Source organism: Bicyclus anynana, chromosome Z, assembly GCF_947172395.1.
Source record: "Bicyclus anynana chromosome Z, ilBicAnyn1.1, whole genome shotgun sequence".
Lineage (NCBI taxonomy): Eukaryota > Metazoa > Arthropoda > Insecta > Lepidoptera > Nymphalidae > Bicyclus > Bicyclus anynana.
The window spans coordinates 5,156,141-5,175,883 of record NC_069110.1 but is presented as its reverse complement, the minus strand read 5'-3'; the positions used below and the strand labels follow the sequence as shown (position 1 = coordinate 5,175,883).

The 19,743-nt window shown below is 34.6% G+C and overlaps 2 protein-coding genes across 5 annotated transcripts in view; one reads left to right on the top strand and one right to left on the bottom strand.

The window, feature by feature from the left end:
- LOC112042907 (kalirin) overlaps positions 1–2,899 on the bottom strand; it is a 172,062-nt gene extending 169,163 nt beyond the window's left edge. For 2 of the 4 annotated variants that reach the window (XM_052890745.1, XM_052890747.1), the window contains exons 1-2: positions 2,696–2,898; positions 229–444 (exon numbers count right to left, since the gene is read on the bottom strand). In XM_052890745.1, the coding sequence (XP_052746705.1) occupies positions 229–410 (182 nt within the window). In that variant the 5' untranslated portion in view covers positions 411–444; positions 2,696–2,898. Of the gene's footprint in view, positions 1–228; positions 445–2,377; positions 2,616–2,695 lie in introns of those variants that run through there. The other 2 variants (XM_024078110.2, XM_052890746.1) reach the window with 2 other exon arrangements.
- Positions 2,900–7,383: 4,484 nt separating this feature from the next.
- LOC128199754 (E3 ubiquitin-protein ligase MYCBP2-like) lies at positions 7,384–16,912 on the top strand. The gene is made up of 4 exons (XM_052890871.1): positions 7,384–7,556; positions 10,275–10,389; positions 11,073–11,325; positions 11,834–16,912. The coding sequence occupies exons 2-4, from the start codon at positions 10,298–10,300 to the stop codon at positions 11,987–11,989; spliced, it is 501 nt and encodes a 166-aa protein (XP_052746831.1). The 5' UTR covers positions 7,384–7,556; positions 10,275–10,297; the 3' UTR covers positions 11,990–16,912.
- Positions 16,913–19,743: the final 2,831 nt, after the last annotated feature.

Sequence of the window (19,743 nt, the reverse complement as noted above, 5' to 3'; positions counted from 1 at the left end):
TTATTAAAGTAGAAACTCCACTCTTACTCAAACTTTATGTAATTTCTTTAGCATTACACATCCTTATCCAAAGTTTATATGAATTGTAAATAACAAAATTGATTAAGATGCATTCTCTGGTAAATATTTAAGCTTTGCCTGCCCTCAATTCAAATCTTTGACCCCAAGGTTAATATAAATATTAAAAATTCATGAGCCTTATAATGTTTGCCAAATAAATATCTTTACCTAGGTATGCTAATAAGGTAATGAAGCAAGCGTCGATAGTCATCTGGTGTGACGCGATCGCGTCGTGAATTTGCGGGGAACCATATTATAGGCCCGCCGCGCCGGTCCCGCCCTCCAGTGAGAGATGCCACTCTCTCCTGCAGCAGGGGTAATACATCCAGTGCACGCGCTCCAACCTCCATCACTGGCCTTCTTCACAGAGGCTTTGGGATGAGCCTTGTATGTGAACAAAAAAAAATATTACATACTTAACATTTTTTTATGAGTATAATCTATTCCCATTTAAAATTTCAACCAAATCAGTTCAGTTGTTGCAGCGTTAAAGATAAACAAACATCCATACAAACTTTAGTGTCTTCTATTCCCAGAAGACAATTTGTCTTCGAATGTAGTAGGAACTTGAGAGCACTGACAACTCTATACTTACTAATATTATAAAGAGGTAAAGTCTACTGAACTAGAAAGCTACATTATTTGTGTCATAGGCTATTCTATCCCTGTTTTTTCACAGAAACTGGAAGTACTAGTTTGTGTATAATGTAAAGAAATATGCAGCATTATTAAATTATGTAGAGCAATGAAGAGGAAGACATCTGACATTTAAACCTATTTTTTTGTTTGTATTAATAAACTGGCCTAACTCCTCTCTCTCAGGGGAGGAGAGTCGAGCTCAGCAGTGAGAATATTGGTTGTTAATGATTATGATATAAATAAACTAGCAGTCCGGTCAAGCTTCGCTTTGACTTATTCCCTACCTATCCTATTCTGCTCCCACCTTACACATACACTACCCTACCCCTATCCAATCCAATCTCTACCCCTACCCTACCTCTACCCTGCCCTATTCTACCTTTACCCAACCTTTACCCTACTCCTACCCTAAGTATCCTATGTACAACTCCTGGTTGTAAGCAACCTCTCCACCAAATTTTAGCTAAAATGGTTCAGCCTTTCTCGAGTAGAATGGCCACTACTCAACTTTTATCTATTACTTACATTTTTAAACATTTGCTATTATGATTATTTTGATAAGAAACAATACCAATATACAAATAAAGAGCCTTTTCTAATGGCGGCATATTCATTATTTTTTTTTTAAATAAAAGAACACTTATTGTATCATGACTATAGTAGTTAGGTAAGTATAAATTGCTGCAACTTTTTTTTGTAAAAAATTATGTGTTCTGCAAAGTTGTAGTCCATTATTTTATTCTAACATCAATAGTTTTTGTAGCGCACACAATGTAAACAATATTTTAGCTAAAATTTTTACAGCTTTGTTAACATTATTAGAGTTATAGGAAGGATCCCTAAATCTTTTGAAAACATAATACAGCCTATAGAACTCATGGTTAGTGTAGCTTCCAAACAGTGAGCAGATTTTATTGAAACATATATAATATATATCTAAACAACATATATAAATACTTTATAAAAGAAAGTTGTGTAAGTTAAACTCAACAATGGCTGAACCGATTTGGCTGAAGATTAGTGAAGAGGAGAGAACCAGGAGACGGATAGAGTAGGGTAGGGATATGGTTTTACCCGGACAAAGTTGTGGGCGACCACTTGTATTATAAATACACCCAGACACTGGAAAACAGTTGTGGTAAACAAACCCATTATATCCCTACAAAGAAAGTTTATTTACTTTACAATATTAATAGAAGTAAATATTATCAAGAGAAAACTATTAACCAAAGAAAAAGTAACTCTACCATACAAAAAAAAAGGTATGGATAACATTACTTCAGTTATTAGTAATAAAGATTTAAGAAACCAAACTTTAAATGAGTAATATAGAATAAAAAGTGGCTATTGTAGGAACGCTCTTTATTATTTTTCATCATTTTCACTTATTTAAAAATCTTCTACATACTCTATGTGGAGAAAATCTTTGTTGTATCAACATATAGGTACCTACCTACTTAAAGCATTTAAATTAAATCAGTGATTAAATTATAATAAAACGCTTTTTAAAAATTAGAAAGAGAATGTTATGCGAACGTAATAATTTATTACTTACTCAATCATATTATGCAAAACTGATTTTCACAGAATTTTGAAATTTAATAAGCAGATTAATTGCTTTATAAAAACAATAATTATCGTGCAACATGCATGTAGAAAATAAACGTAACGGATGCACCTTGATTTGCTTTTCGGCACATTGAATGGATATTGTTCGTTTCTCTACAAAGCGAAAGACCAACGCCAAGTAAAAAACAGGGGTGTAAGCATTGCAGACATCCTCTTAGATTTACGTAAACCATCGGACAGCGTTCTCACAAAAACACATGTTACTATCTAGTATATTAGCAAAATTTCATTTACAAAATTACACAAGTTATTTTAATTAAAATAATCGGTGATGACAAATTGTTGTAGATATATCTACTTACACATATACCAACATGTCACAACAAATAACCTCAGACAGCCATCAATTTAATAAGTATTTACTAACCGGGGTGACTCAAAGACGCCTATTCAGTCGGGTATAAAAGGTTCGGCACGCATTATTGTCATGTTTTCTATTTTCACTAAAACATTAAAAAAATATATGAACCCATAGGTATGATTAATAATAACGCATTCATTTTGTTCACTTCACCATCACCATCACGACCATCAATAGTGGTTCAGTTAATCACTTCACTGCTCTACTCCTGCTTTTGTCTGTGTCCAGCAATCGGAGTTGCCAAAGCCTATTATCCCTAGTCCCAAAAATCCCTAAATTAGGGGAGAAAAATATGCACCCCCACATTTATATATTAGGCCCATAGATAAACTATAAACCTTAGATAAAATGCACACAACTGAAGAATGGAAGGTTACGCATGCCCCGGACCGGATTCGAACCCACACCATCCGGAATCGGAGATAGAGGTCTTATCCACTTGGCAATCACGGCTCTCATGTGCATTCTAAGAATTTAATAAATATCACGTGTCAATACCTACCACCAGCTAACAACAGGCAAATATAATCTAAGAAATTAATTTATTTAAGCTCTATAATTTAATTTATTGTAAAGCTCTATCTTACCTTGTGTAGACACAGGGCAAATCTAACCGTGCGTAGATACTAAGCAATAGGCATGTTTGCTTTTATACTACAGTTTGTCCGTTCAGTTAAAACTGTAAGGTTTGAAGCGCGGGTGACTCTTCAACCAGACCTTGATAAAAATGATTTTTAACGGCTGGCTAGGTGTAATGGAGGTATTGGATTCTGTTGTTTCTTTGTTCTCTGGGTATGGGAACTTTTGAGGGTCCACGATGTCGTTGAGTTAATGGAACAACAGCCGAGGTTGTTGTTCCATTAACTCAACGACATCGTGGGTGACCGCTGTCATATGCGGCTGTCATAAGCTCCGCGGGTGCTATGTGTGGAATTTTGTTGCCCCTCGGTTGCATACTGATAACGCGGGTCGTTTACATATTATAATATCAGTAGTTAAATTTTGTAACGCGCGCGATTTGAATTTAGGAAGGACAATAAATTTTATATCATGTCGTGGTCTACATGTTTGGTAGAAGGCAAGGTGTGAAAGATATGCCGTCATACCAATTAGTCAAGTGGTGTTACAATTGCCTTACCAACTTATGGATAATAAATTTTGTTTACCCTTTTTTAGGGAAACTATTTTCTATATGGTAACAACGGAAACGGAAATAGAAACGTCAGAAAGGCTCAAAAGGCCTAGAACCCAGCAGTTAAGCCAGTTTTACAAAAACAAGAAGTCATCATAATAAATTATCATCATCGTCATTATTATTGTCAAAGATTAATATTAACTATTAAAATGTCGTTAACATTATCCAAGTTGACATATAAGTGCGACCAGTGTGACATAAAAGAGTAGAAAATAAATAAGGGCGCTGTAGTCACTTTTTGTCGTTCAATTGGTAACCCTGTGTTATTACTTAGGATTGCAACTACCTTGATACTTGATTATGATAGATATTTTGTTGTATACATAAATTATGGAGAATGCAAAATCACTTGAAACTTTGTTATATTAGAACTTTAATAACTTTAAACAAATACACCAGTTTTTGTTTTATTTAGTAATGCCAAATAGTTATGATTTTTTGATAAAAGCAAAAATAAAGTTTGGCAGGGAGGTGGAGAGCCCTTATACCTCTTTAATCCAGCCCTCTCACAAAATTAATTAACAGACGTCTACCGTCTATAAACTACCGCATTGGCAAATTTCGAGTTTGAAGCAAAAAAAAAAGGAATTTCAAATAAACTTGCTACAGCCTTTAGACCTCTTATAGATTTATGTCAAAATTTGTTTGTAACGGACGTATTTTAACCCTAAAATACCGCCTTGCTCAAGTTTGTAGCATATAAAATGAAGGACTTTTATTTAAACTTGCAAGAGCCCTTAAACCTTCTTAATCCGGCTCTGTCACAAAATTAGTTGATAACAGCTATAACCCACCGCTCTGCTGAATTTAAAATTTGTAGCATAAAAAAATAAGGGCTTCCATACATAGTTATGAAAGCCTCTAGACTTAGTTCTTTAATCCGGCCCAATCGTAGAATTCGTTCTTAACCCACCTTCTATAGACTAACTTCTTGTCTTTCATCTTTGTATGTGTAAATGACCTTTCGCATTTATTTATTAGAAGATTGGCTAATGAAAGTAGAGACTAAAATCGCATACTGAAATCGACTGAAATCGAAATAAAAATCATTTTGACAAATTAAAAGACATGCGTTTTCATAATTTGCTTAAATTATTTTTTTGTTTGTGAATACATTACTACCTATACTATATGTATTAAACTCAGTTATTCCAATATTTGCACTATAATTTGGAGAATATACATTTTTTTTAAAGGAGATGGTCCATTTCAGGACCACTCTTGTACCCCGTTTCATTAAAAAAATTGTCCATTAAAAAAAACCTAATAGGATTTATTAAAGTCAATAAATGTAACTAAATAAAAAGAAATAAATAAAATTAAAACCCAAGTTTTTGAGTTATATCAAGATGGCGCCCTTAAAGCAACTATGACATGACAATTGACAGTAAACGTCAAATCGATTATTGCATTGAAAACGTCATCAATCCGCCATTATTACCCACATTATTACCCATAATCACGAATCGTAAATCTATGCCCATAATAGTGTTGCATTTCTTGGGAGATAATGAAAATTATTTCGAAAGAATTAATGTAAATTCGTAGATTTGTATGATCAAAAATAGTTAAAAAAAATATTTTCTTTTATTTCCGCTAGGGCACAAGGACTGGACCTGGATTCCATACAATTTTGGACCATCTCCTTTGGCGATGGAATATATGGGCGGGCGATTTTCTTAGACCAGTAAAAAGAATTATTTTTAATGTCCTAAAGTGATTTTAGTCTCTACTTTCCTTTGACACCTTTATATACTTCCATTACATTCTTCTATTAGCCAAACCTAGGCAAACTATAGCCACGCTAACCACACTGTAGGGAGGGTAGGGAGACTATTATTTATCTATGGACATTTTTTTTACTCTCCTCTATGGTGTGTTCATGAATCTTAGACCATTAATAACTGGACGTGGTTCGCACCCAAATTCACCAACAAAAAAGTCTGTCATTTTTTGAGGGGGACGAGGTAAACTCACACATCGAAAATATTTAACACCATTAAGTATACTCTGTGTCCATACACTACACACAACTATAAATTTGACTCGCAATACACACACGCGTAATTTTCACACACACTAACAAACACATTGTGCACAGTAAAAATATATACAAGCAGTATACTCGGCTGTATTTTTGAAATAAATACTTACAGCGCGCGGTACGTAAACATGTGATAGGGCTGCCTGCCTCCAGCATTTTAATTACATTTGCCAACTTTGTATTTTCATTTAGTTTTGTGATTGTAAATATACTTTTTTTATGTAAACAAATAAAATATTTCAATTTTTTTTTTTATTCTTTACAAGTTAGCCCTTGACTACAATCTCACCTGATGGTAAGTGATGATGCAGTCTAATATGGAAGCGGACTAACTTGTTAGGAGGAGTATGAAAATCCACACCCCTTTCGGTTGCTACACGGCGTCGTACCGGAACACTAAATCGCTTGGCGGTACGTCTTTTGCCGGTAGGGTGGTGACTAGCCACGGCCGAAGCCTCCCACCAGCCAGACCTGGACAAATTAAGAAAATCTCAATTTGCCCAGCCGGGGATCGTTTTGTAAATCCACCGCGCATAACACTGCGCCACGGAGGCCGTCAAAAAATTGTAGTAAAATAGGAAGTGATCAATAAAATGCGTGTTGTTTTTTGTCTAATTAATGACCTTGAAGGATAGGTCGTGCCATCTAGGTATTACCTCCACACTACGTGACCAAATATTAAAAAACCGGTCAAGTGCTTGTCGGGCCACGCGCAGTGTAGGGTTCCGTAGATTATGTTAGCCCTTTAATCCCTTATGTTTTTCTCAATTTCAAAGCCTTTATTATTCCTTACATTGTTACATTAAACAAGTTTTTCAATTAATAAGAGTAACAGTTTTAATTTTTTTTTCTATGATAGTATATTGTTAGTATATCTGTTTTAAGTTTAGTATGTTAGTGAGTTAGCCTTATTTCTATGAATAAAATCTATTTAACTAGTAAGTTGAAATTGAAATTGAGGTATAGCTCGCGTTTCGACCTCTAGTATGAAGGCAAACTACTGCTTGCATATTTACTGTGACATTGCTTAGACTATCCACAGATTAAATACATAGAATATTCGATTACTCATCGATGTTTGGCTGTTTCGTCAAAAGAATCGATTCTTTTTATAAATTGTTTTTATTAAAAATTTGATAAAATTAAGGTTTAAATACTTTCAAATGAAACGTTACTCCATCTTTTACTAAACTACAAGTTTTTGGCCGTTTTATGCCATTTAACAACACAAACCGGCATTTTTAGGGAGCTCCTTACACGACGAAAACGATTACAACAATGAAACATCGATTCTGTAGCAACAGTTTTTATAAACGCATTAGATCATAGATTTTTGATCTTTGCCAGAGGGGTAACGGTTAGCGAACCACATCCAGTTATTAATGGTCTAAGCCATGAATCCAATAAATCCTGACTCCTGTTAACTAATATCTAATCTGTGTCCTGGATCTATGTTTGTGATCTGTGATTTTCGTATTGATTTTGTCGAATGTATTGACTAATAAAAAAAGAAGTAGAAGAATTATGCGATGGTGGTCAGTGAGTTTTTTTTTAAATAAACGAATTTTAAACTTACACGGAGCACTTAGCATAATCGGAAAAAAATATGAACATGAAGTCTGATTAAGGTAAATTTTTATAATTTGTTACATGTCATGTTCCTTTTTCAATTAATATTTTAATATCAATAAATTTAATTTAATTTTAGTAGCAAGTATATATTTTAATTATTTGTAATGAAAAGTTTGTTCTTGCGACTGATACAGAAATATCTTATTTATAAGTTAAATGTGCGTTTGCAAACGTAAACGCGTAAATCAATATTATTTTTTATAACGCAAACGCGTTATAAAAGTTAATATTGATTTATTAGAGGGCGTAGGATGGACCCTTTGTGTTTGTGTTATTTTCGGTTACAGGTACCGGCGCTTGCGTAAAAACTAACTCCTACACATTTAACTACCATAGCTTGTTTCATTGATTAACTTTGCTTGAGCGAAAGTCTTTATTATATACTAGTGCGAATTCGTAGAAGATCTGTTTTTCTTACGTTTTCACCCAATTCAAAATAACATCAACATAAGTAAAATGAATGGGTCGGCTTAAGCAACAAAATTTTAAAGAAAATAAAGTGGGCACTTGTTTTAAAATTGCTAGCACTGTGTTTCAGCTGGTCTCTGTCTCTACAACAGCAAACAACAAGTTCTAAACTATTAGATATGTTAAGTGCCTATTTTGTAGGCATTTAACATATCTAATAGTCACTGCAAAAAGTGATCCAAATTTAGGTACTCCACACATACACACATGCACAGTTTTGTGTTTTCTTACATTTATATATTTATATATATGTATAAATATAGTTTTAACACTTCTGGAACACACATTGACATTGTAGACAATATTTAGGTATTATTTGTATATCAACAAAAAAATATACAACAAAAAAATACTCACTATATACAACAAAAAAATTTAAAATCAATTACAGAAACTCATAATTTCATCTGTGTTGTTACTGTTCTCTTTGTGTAAGAAATATTTTTATCCCAATAATTGTTTGTAATTTTGTGTCAAAGTTGGTTTTGACTTATATTTTTGAAGTTTTTGTGTGGGGAAGGCCATTCTATTCATTTAACTTTGGTAGTAAGGTGATTTGCAGATAATAATAGATCGTCCTTTGTTTTAGTAAGTCAATATCATTCAAAATTGTTTAGTAGGAATTAGTTTAAATATGATTATTTTCTCTTTTTTTTTTAATCAATTATGTGGGATGTTGCATATTAGCTTCCCACATATTTTTTTGCTTGCTGAAACAAAAACAAGGAGTACTATTAATTACTACACAATTTTGTGCTGTTTTGTTTTCAAGTGATGAAGATGGAGAGAAGGTTATCAATTAAATGTGTATTGTTTTTTTATGTATGACCATGCATACGTTTTTACTGAGTGTTCTGATTTTGATAAAAAAAATGTATTGGAAAGGGTAAGAAAACAGGAGATCATTGTTTGTATACCCAATAATGGTAAAGTAAAACTATGCTTAACTTTATTTTACACAAGAATGAAAGCATTAATGAAAATTGGAAGGGATGGGGAGGGGGGGAAAAATTTAGTTTCAATTACTTAATTTTTGTCACGGCACAGATTTGAAATGTTACATACATTTTGTATGAAGTTTATTATAGTGTATGAGCTGTGTCTAGGCCTGTTTACAAACAAACAACGCTCCTCTACAATACAGTCATTTCTGCTCTCGGCCCACCCAGACACAGTCCGGCTTAATATAAATCATGCCAAAACAAATAACCAAGTTTATTCTAATGAACATAAAACTATACTTGTTTTACTAAGGTTTAGGCTATAAATCTAAATAATTCTATTAGTATGAGGTCTGACATAACAAATATATACCCTAATCTGTTATTTAATTGGGTTAAGAAATAAATGATAGAAAATATTCACCTTGACACATTGTACATGAGTTGCCTAATTTAATTACGGCAACATAGTATTAAATGCATATTTTTTTTTAAATTTATGTAAACCTTCCCTTTGTTCCCTTAATATATTCCCTTCCCTAATATGTCAAATAAAAGCTCATTTTATGCTATTTTAGATATTTAATTATTATTTGTAATAGGTTGCCTTTGATCTAGTTCATGGTTTCCTAGATTTTGTATGATTTTTGATTTAAAATGTTTTTGGCCGCAATTTAACTAGGCAACCTATTTGCAATGTGTCACTGTGAACATTATCTATCTTATCTTTCACTCGCGTGGTTCCCGTTCCCGTAGGAATACGGGGATAATATATAGCCTATAGCCTTCTTCGATAAATGGGCTATCTAACACTGAAAGAATTTTTCAAATCGGACCAGTAGTTCCTGAGATTAGCGCGTTCAATCAAACAAACAAACAAACTCTTCAGCTTTATGATATTAGTATAGATAAGTAATGAATAACAGATGACAGTATATATTTCTAATGCCGGATCATAGACCATATTATATTCATATAATACAACCCAAAGGATGTATTTTGTAAACTCTTTAACATGCTGTCACACAGATTTTCTAAGCATATGATATCTATACTAACATTATAAAAAAGAAACATGTTCTGAAACTAGTGAGCCGCCGAAAAATTCTTTCATTATTAGAGTCCTACATTATCAATGATAAACATAGGCTATATTTTATCCCAGTATTCCCATGGGAATGCGATCTACGCAGACGGAACCGAGGAGCGTCTGCTAGTATTTCATATCTCTAAGCATGCTGCAGACTTGTCGGTACACTTGATTATATATTATACCTTCAAGTACCCATCACTGTTAATTTTCAGGTGTTTTCTTAAAAATCACCAAGATGGATATGAAAATAAAAAGACCAGAGATAAAATGTATGGACCCTGAAAATTATCGGAAATATTTTCGAGCTTTGTGTTGGAGTGGCACCAGGTACATTTTTTTATTAAACTTTTATTTGATACTAGTGGAGCCGTGATAGCCCAGTAGATATGACCGCTGCCTCCGATTCCGGAGGTTGTGGATTTGAATCCAGTCCGGGGAATGCACCTCGCAACTTTTAAGTTGTGTGCAACATTTTAAGTAATTAAATATTATGTGTCTCAAACGGTGAAGAAATCATTGTGAGGAAACCTGCATACCAGAAAATTTTCTCAATTCTCTGCGTGTCTGAAGTCTGCCAATCTGCATTGCAGCTCAGCAGTTAGCTGAATATGGGTTGGTAATTAATGAAACTGGACTGACAACATCAAGCTAGTTGCAGGAATTCGCTGGATACAGGTGGCTCAGTATCGTGATGTTTTGAAGTCCCTTCAAAAGGCCTATGTCCTGCAGTGGACGTCCATTGGCTGATATGATGATGATGATGATGATGATGATGATGATGATGATGATGATGATGATGATGATGATGATGATGATGATGATGATGATGATGATGATGATGATGATGATGATGATGATGAATGAGTGAAAAATGAATGGACCCGGTAATTTCATTGAATCAATATTCAAATTCAATTATATGTTATGTAGAGAGATGATTTTGATGCAAAATATATATTATTATATATTAATAGATATAATAATTATTATTGTCTTATTTTTTTTTGCAGACGACATGATAAGAAACCACAGAAGAAAGTTAGTATTAGAGATGCCTTCAACAGAGTTAATCGGCCGAATGCTCTTGCAATTTGCTATGCTCCGACTCTTATACCCAACCCTTCACAGTTTGCTGTTTATGCTACCGTCCGTAGAACGATTTTAGCTCGATGTCGTCAGATACAAGCCGCAGCAATTGATTACTCTGATGACAGTGACACTGAAGAAGTCGCACCGCCCGTGTCTGTCACAAAAGTTTCAATGGTAATAGTTTCATGTATATATTAGAGTTTGGCTAATGAAAGTAGAGACTGACAACACCCAGCAAATTCAGAAAAATATCTACTAATCTTTATTAAAAAAACTTATATGGCTGAAAACATTACTACATATTAAAAAAAAATTAAATTGCAGTTATCAAACTTGAGTAATTTAAGTATTTGCACTGTTGTTTTAGTAACGCCCTCCATTTTGTTTTTTTGCTGGTCGATTTCAGTTTCTACTTTCATTAGCCAAAGTCTACCTTAACAAATAATATTTAAAACTCTACTCTAAAAATTGTTTTATACAACTACAAAAAAAACTGTTGTTTGTGGTCCGGCAAATACAAACAAAAGAACTGATTTGATTGTTATTATTTTTTATGCTATATTAAAAAAAAAACATGTAGGTAATGTGTAAATGTTTTAGTTTGTATCATACTATAGACTAGTTGTCTATAGCTAATTCTGACAGAAATGCAAAGTGAATTAATAGTTATTCAATATTTCAGATCACAGCCATTGGCTTGCGAACAGTGTTTGCTCTTATTTCACAAGCCAGATTCAAAGATGTCCTTCTGTGTGAGCAATCACTGAAAGCATTGTTGGATGTACTACAAGGGCATGCTCCTGAAGACCTTGGACATGAAGCAAGCGATGTAATTTGACATATTTGATTTGTTATTAACTAGTTTTGTAATGTAGATTTATTTAAAACACCGGCCTTTCTAGAACGCCTTACACTTTTTCTGCACTTCAACTGGCCTATTCACTAATTTGGTTTAAAATAAGAACCTAATAAAAATAACATGAAATGTCTTCTACCTAGTATGATATCCACGAACGGTTGTCAGTAGGCACCAGATGACATTTGTTACATAGAATCTCAATTTTGTATATGTCAACAATCATACGTCAAAGTTAGTGAATCAGTGTGCTGATTCTAATTCAAATTATGATACACGGAAGGTAAATTTATTATTATTTGTGAGTGTCATATACGTACAGTGGCTGTATATTATAAGGCATTAAGGGGGAAAGCGGCGATAACATCTGGCCAACCCCAATAGTTACCCTAACCTCCACGCGGTGCCCCCTGCTAAATAACGGACGAAGCTCTGGCGATCGACCAGTGGCGGTAGTCATTTAACTCTTGGGAAAACAGCTGGAAAAGGCTTCAGCGACCTTGGAATTTTCAAATCATTTCTAAAATATCTGGAGCAAAAGGCAACGAAACATTATTTAAGCTAGATAACGGACGGAGCTCTGGCGACCGACCAGTGGCGGTAGAGTCATTAAACTCTTGGGAAAACTGCTGGAAGAGGCTTCAGTGACCTTGGAATTTTCAAATCATTTCTAAAATATCTGGAGCAAAAGGCAACGAAACATTATTTAAGCTAGATAACGGACGGAGCTCTGGCGACCGACCAGTGGCGGTAGAGTCATTAAACTCTTGGGAAAACTGCTGGAAGAGGCTTCAGTGACCTTGGAATTTTCAAATCATTTCTAAAATATCTGGAGCAAAAGGCAACGAAACATTATTTAAGCTAGATAACGGACGGAGCTCTGGCGACCGACCAGTGGCGGTAGAGTCATTTAACTCTTGGGAAACGAGCTGGAAAAGGCTTCAGCGACCTTGGAATTTTCAAATCATTTCTAAAATATCTGGAGCAAAAGGCAACGAAACATTATTTAAGCTAGATAACGGACGGAGCTCTGGCGACCGACCAGTGGCGGTAGAGTCATTTAACTCTTGGGAAACCAGCTGGAAAAGGCTTCAGCGACCTTGGAATTTTCAAATCATTTCTAAAATATCTGGAGCAAAAGGCAACGAAACATTATTTAAGCTAGATAACGGACGGAGCTCTGGCGACCGACCAGTGGCGGTAGAGTCATTAAACTCTTGGGAAAACTGCTGGAAGAGGCTTCAGTGACCTTGGAATTTTCAAATCATTTCTAAAATATCTGGAGCAAAAGGCAACGAAACATTATTTAAGCTAGATAACGGACGGAGCTCTGGCGACCGACCAGTGGCGGTAGAGTCATTAAACTCTTGGGAAAACTGCTGGAAGAGGCTTCAGTGACCTTGGAATTTTCAAATCATTTCTAAAATATCTGGAGCAAAAGGCAACGAAACATTATTTAAGCTAGATAACGGACGGAGCTCTGGCGACCGACCAGTGGCGGTAGAGTCATTAAACTCTTGGGAAAACTGCTGGAAGAGGCTTCAGTGACCTTGGAATTTTCAAATCATTTCTAAAATATCTGGAGCAAAAGGCAACGAAACATTATTTAAGCTAGATAACGGACGGAGCTCTGGCGACCGACCAGTGGCGGTAGAGTCATTTAACTCTTGGGAAACCAGCTGGAAAAGGCTTCAGCGACCTTGGAATTTTCAAATCATTCCTAAAATGGCTGTAGGAAAAGGCAACGGAACACCATTGCTATGACTACGAATTTTCCTAGTAAATCGAAAGTATGACGAAAGCAAATATAAGAAGTCTCGTAATGCCTGGCATATGAAAAATAATCTCCGGGCTGGAATTGAGATTTAATAACGGTAACGTCATGGAATGCCCGAACATTGCAACAAGACCGAAAAATTTTAAACGCTGTTGGTGAAATGAACAAGATGGAATGTTTTGGACATTAGTGGAACAAGATGAAAAGACAGTGGCGATATACCAACATATGGAAATACTCGAAATTTATTTTCGGGTGGACACTATCATAACAAAGGAGTAGGCATCCTGGAGTAAGGAGGTAAAAAACTGTAAATTAGGTTATTTACCACAATCAGAGAGAATTATTTTGCTACATTTAAGACCTATCAGAACGAACTTAATCCAAACTGCATATAGTACGCAAGAAGACTGAAAGGCTGTATTAGGACTGGCATGTGGTACTGAAAATTACAAAAAAGCATAACTTTAATGTTATAATCGGAGGTTTTAACGCTAAGGTAACAATACTTTTACACAACATTATTGGGCAGCACAGTCTTAATAAAAACAATGACCGAGATGAATCCCGTAAAAAAATACAGTCTTACTGTAATGAATACGTGGTTCAAATTATCTAAGAGGCGTTTGTATACTTGCAATCTCCTGCTCATACGAGAACAAACATAGTAAGGAATCAGACTGACTATATACTCGAATGTGTAAACAGACGATTCCGAAATGCCACTATTAGCGTTAAAACTTATCCAGGTGCAGACATGAGTTCAGACCGTATAACACTAATGCCTAAGAGACAAATGACTTAATTGATATCAGTAATGATAATTTAGTAGAAGAGGAGCTATGGTTGAGCCTAAAACAGCGTTATTAGTTTCAGCTACAGACACTCTGGGGTTTAGGGATAAAAGCTGTAGCAAATATTGGATTACTGACGAAATAATTGATCTATTTAAACAAAGAAGAGATAACACGCAAGTCTACAATAAATATAACAATTTAAATACAATTTTACAAAGTAAGATTCAAATAGCTAAAGAAAATGATTTACCAAAAATTAAAACATATAGGAAATCTTACGCCAACGCACCATTATGGCGTCCTATCTCGTGAGGCTATATTTTCCTTAAATGTTTTTGCAGAGAAATGCAACAGAATGTGTATGTGTTTCATAGATTAAGAATAGGCATAGTTCAAAATGTATTCCTAATGGAGTTACCAAGAAAAAGGGGGTTGGATGACAAGAATCTTCAACCGAGGAATCAAGAAGCAGCAATGAAAAAAGATGGAAAACTATGGCATCTAATTAACTAACTAAAGGGGTTCGCCAAGGCTGCATTTAGTCTCCATTACTATTCAACCTATACTCTGAAGAAATCTTAACAGACCTATTTAACTGTATACAACAAGAAATCATTATATACGGATTGCATAAATAACATAAGATATGCCGATGACCCAACCCAAGTTCTCATTACTAGGTCTGCCACTGGGTTACAGTATCTTCTCACTGAAGCGGCGATATCTGGACAAGCCAAAGGCTTTTCACATACTGATCGTTAAACTCCGTTACGGGGATGGCACCGCGTGTTGATCATGGTAATATTATCCCGTATTCTCATGGGAACGGGGAAGGGAGGTGGGTGAAACCGTGGGCGTCGACTAGTACATCTACTAGTTACTCCATTTGTATGTATATAAATTTATATGGTATTAAATAAGCTAGCTTAGTCAACTTAGTACCCATAGCACAGGCTACGCTGTATGCTTACTTTAGGGCTAGATAGTGATGTGTGTATTATACTTAATTATATTTATATTTATACGTACTAAGTACAGTCTGCTACAATTTTTATTTAGTAATATTTTATTTTTGTTTTCATTAGATATTTTTTGTAATTTCTATTCAATCCTATTATCACATTCTTGTTTTATTTAATTTATAACAAAATTTCATGAAATTTTGTATTATACTTTAGGTATATTTATATTTATGCATACTAAAGTTTGCTACAATTTTTATTATTTAGTAATAATTTATTTTTGTTTTGAATATGACATTTTTTTGTAATTTCTATTCAATCCTATTATATTCCTTGTTTTATTTAATTTTTAACATTTTTTTTTTCATTCTGTAAGTTACAAAATTTTACGAAAATTTAATAATAAAAAATAAATAATACTTTAAGTATATATGCATACTACAGTTTTCTATATTTTTTATTGAGTAATAATTTACTTTTGTTTTTATTAGTTTTTTTTAGTAATCTCTATTCAATGCTATTATCATAACCTTGTTTTATTTATTTTTTAACATTTTGTTTTTCATTCTGTAATTTACGAAGGAAATAATTTTAATTTTCTTTTATAGTACGAGATCCCGCATAAGAAATATACCCTCATCTGATACTTAATTGGGATAACAAATTAATGACAGAAAACATTCACATTGACACATTGCACATAGGTTGCCTAGTTAAATAGCTCCAAATCAGTATTAAATGATTATTTATTTAATCTCCTTCCAAAAAATCGTACACTAGTCGATACAATATACCCAAAAGAATTGAAAAGTTCTGGATGCCTGCTTTCAAACTGCAATTGTGAGGATGTCAGATATAAACAGTTAAGTAATGTTATTTATCATTCATAAGTTATTACGAGTAAGTTAAATGAAAGCTTATTTTATGCCTATGTTAACTGTATTTATTGACTTTGAAAAAGTGGTTTCCTGGAGTTTGAATGAAAAATATGTTTAGCCGCAATATAACTGGGCAACCTATTTGCAATGTGTGACTGTGAACATTATTATTTATTTCATAGCACTAATAAATAACAGATGAGGATATATATTTGTAAATTCAAAAAATATAATAATTATCTTAGACCATCATGTTTTATACATTATCACAGAACTTACAAGTTCAGTTGTTTGAGTTAAAACATATTATGTATTGGAAGAAATCAGAAGACCCAGAAGATTTTTTTTTTTAAATATTCCTTTTATTCTTTTTTTAGTTTTAATTTTATTCTATTTTTAGTTTTAATGTTATTCTATATATATTTACAGCTTTAAAATAAATATAAATATATTTTTATTTGTAAAAATAAAACCAAATACTATTAAGTTATTGTTTTTTTGTTTTTTTTCATACTCTAATTTTTTTTTAAAATACAACGCAATCGCAATCTTAAAATATAATATATACTACAAGTAGATATTATATAAGAAATGCTACAAAAAAGGCTTAAAGAGCTAGAATTTTTGTTTTTGTTTTTAATGTAATTTTTTTTGCATTTTATACGACGATTCAATATATTTTATAATATATTTATATATTTTGCAATATGCCCGATTTATGGTAGAATGTGAAGTGTAATGGGTGCAAAAAATCAACCTTTAAGGAAAGATAAGGGGTTAAGTATACTTTAATATACTCGCGTCATATTAAAGTGAGCGGATAATTATGCCTCTGAGTATACTATCTAAAAATAAAAATCAGTCATATTTGAAGTTATATTTTAAAAATTGGTCTATGAACAATCTATACTTATACGAGAAACTGTAGCAAGTTCAATTCTTTACATTGAAGATATTTTGAAAAATTTAGTAAGAGGGCATTATTTATCCGACGCTGCAGCCAAAAATATATATTTTTCATTTTTTGTTTGTCTGTCTGTCCATATTTTATGTGGACCGGGCATCACGCTGGACAACTACTAAATGAATTCAAATCAAACTTGGCACGATTTGAGTCCATAATTTTATTTTTGTCGCGAAAATTAAATCAGAAGTTTGTGTGGAAAGTCTTTGAGTTTTCAAGTTACATTTGTAAAACTTGGCATGTGTACTACTAGAACTATACTTTAGAAATGTCATTCAAGATTTTTCGAAATTCTAACAATAATATAATAACACACCCTCCCTGACTTAGGCACCCAATGCTCATTACACATATTTACCGGTCCGGTTGTCGATACGAAATCGTGTCTAGCTGTATTGGTAACCAGCCTCTTCTCCTATCACTAGACCAGATCCGAGTGACTGAGAAAATATGAAATTCTATACTGAAAAACAAGGAATTGAACTTATGACATCTGTTTCAAACCAGCGCATTACTAAGTAAATGAAGGTCATGAGTTTCCCTTTTATTTGGATTTTTTGATATTCCATCACTATTCCAAATTTTAGCCAGATCAATTTAGAAGTTACAAGTAGGTATACATCAATATGACCAAATATGACCAATATTCCCATTCACCTCCAACTAGTAGGGAAAGACTGTATTAGGAGTGGGTACGACAATAGACCAACGGGGCGGGGATCGGACCACCACCACTCGGTGATGAGTTCGATTGTTCTTACCGTTGTGTGTGGCTATCAATACAAACTTGCTATTTATAATATAAAAATGTATAGCTTGGCAAGTTCATTGATGACACTCCCATGATATGCGAGCGACGGGGGGGACTGACTGTGCGGGTGTGACGTCGTGCGCGCGGGGCATCGTTACCCTCCTCCCGGCCCGCGCGGAACATGGGGAGTGTTACGAACGAATTTGCCAAGTTATAGCTGAGAACGCTCTGGTTTACAGAGTAAAATGTACGTAGAGTTGTTTTTAACTTCTTCATTGGTTCAGTGGTTAGCCTATGTGGTTTCGGATCACGAGGTCCTGAGTTCGAATCCATCGGTTCAAAGTCCTGGGTTCGGTCGGCATATAAGAGATACAGAGGTTTAAAGAACGGTAACCCGTCCGGTACCGGTCATTTTCTTTAAATTCTGATTGTAGTCAGTAGTATTATTTAAATTAAAAATTCAAATAAAAAAATCGGTTACTTCAAGTAGGCCTAAGATAGAAGCATGTTTGAATATTTGTAAGCGTCTAATTCAGTTATACAAGAAACCAATAAGCTATTGACGACAAGCTTTATAATAAGAAAAATAGGAAAATACATGATAAAAGTATGTATTTTCCTATTCTTCTTATTATAAAGCTTGTCGTCAATAGCTTATTGATTTCTTGTGTAACTGAACTAGACGATGGGGTGTAGAAGGTACATATGTATTCTGTGGTAGAAGCCACGTGTAAGGATAGGGCGAGGGTATGGTTTAGGGAAGATATAAGTGCACATAAGTCAAAATTAAGTTCTACCGGGTCCGATTGTACTTACACATTCACTTTAGGTAAAATTAACGCCTGCTTCTATTATAGGTACATATATTGTTTGTTACACAGATCATATTGAACCTACACAACATGCTAGTGGAAGTGTCGAGTGGCAACGACCTCACTGGGCGGCTGGAGAAGAGTTCATCGTTGACGGCGCTCAGTAGCTCCTGTCTCATAGCGTTAGCCGTGGCCCGCGGCGAAGCTGAGCTCGTGATGTGCGCTGTGACGTCACTTATAATTGCGCCGCCCGCTCTAACTGAACAGTTTGTACAGGTATTATCATTTGTTGAACTTACCCAACATGTTAGTGGAAGTGTCGAGTGGCAACGACCTCACTGGGCGGCTGGAGAAGAGTTCACCGTTGACGGCGCTCAGTAGCTCCTGTCTCATAGCGTTAGCCGTGGCCCGCGGTGAAGCTGAGCTCGTGATGTGCGCTGTGACGTCACTTATTATAGCGCCGCCCGCTCTCACTGAACAGTCTGTACAGGTATTATCATCTGTTGAACTTACCCAATATGTTAGTGGAAGTGTCTAGTGGCAACGAACTCACTGGGCGGCTGGAGAAGAGTTCACCGTTGACGGCGCTCAGTAGCTCCTGTCTCATAGCGTTAGCCGTGGCCCGCGGTGAAGCTGAGCTCGTGATGTGCGCTGTGACGTCACTTATTATAGCACCGCCCGCTCTCACTGAACAGTTTGTACAGGTATTATCATCTGTTGAACTTACCCAACATGTTAGTGGAAGTGTCGAGTGGCAACGACCTCACTGGGCGGCTGGAGAAGAGTTCGCCGTTG

What these genes read in the sequence shown, in the direction of transcription:
- LOC128199754 (XM_052890871.1), top strand. Translation starts at nt 10,298, where the DNA reads ATGGATATGAAAATAAAAAGACCAGAGATAAAATGTATGGACCCTGAA. An exon ending in TTGTGTTGGAGTGGCACCAG is followed by an intron (nt 10,390 to 11,072) that starts GTACATTTTTTT and finishes TTTTTTTTGCAG; the next exon opens with ACGACATGATAAGAAACCAC. An exon ending in CTGTCACAAAAGTTTCAATG is followed by an intron (nt 11,326 to 11,833) that starts GTAATAGTTTCA and finishes TCAATATTTCAG; the next exon opens with ATCACAGCCATTGGCTTGCG.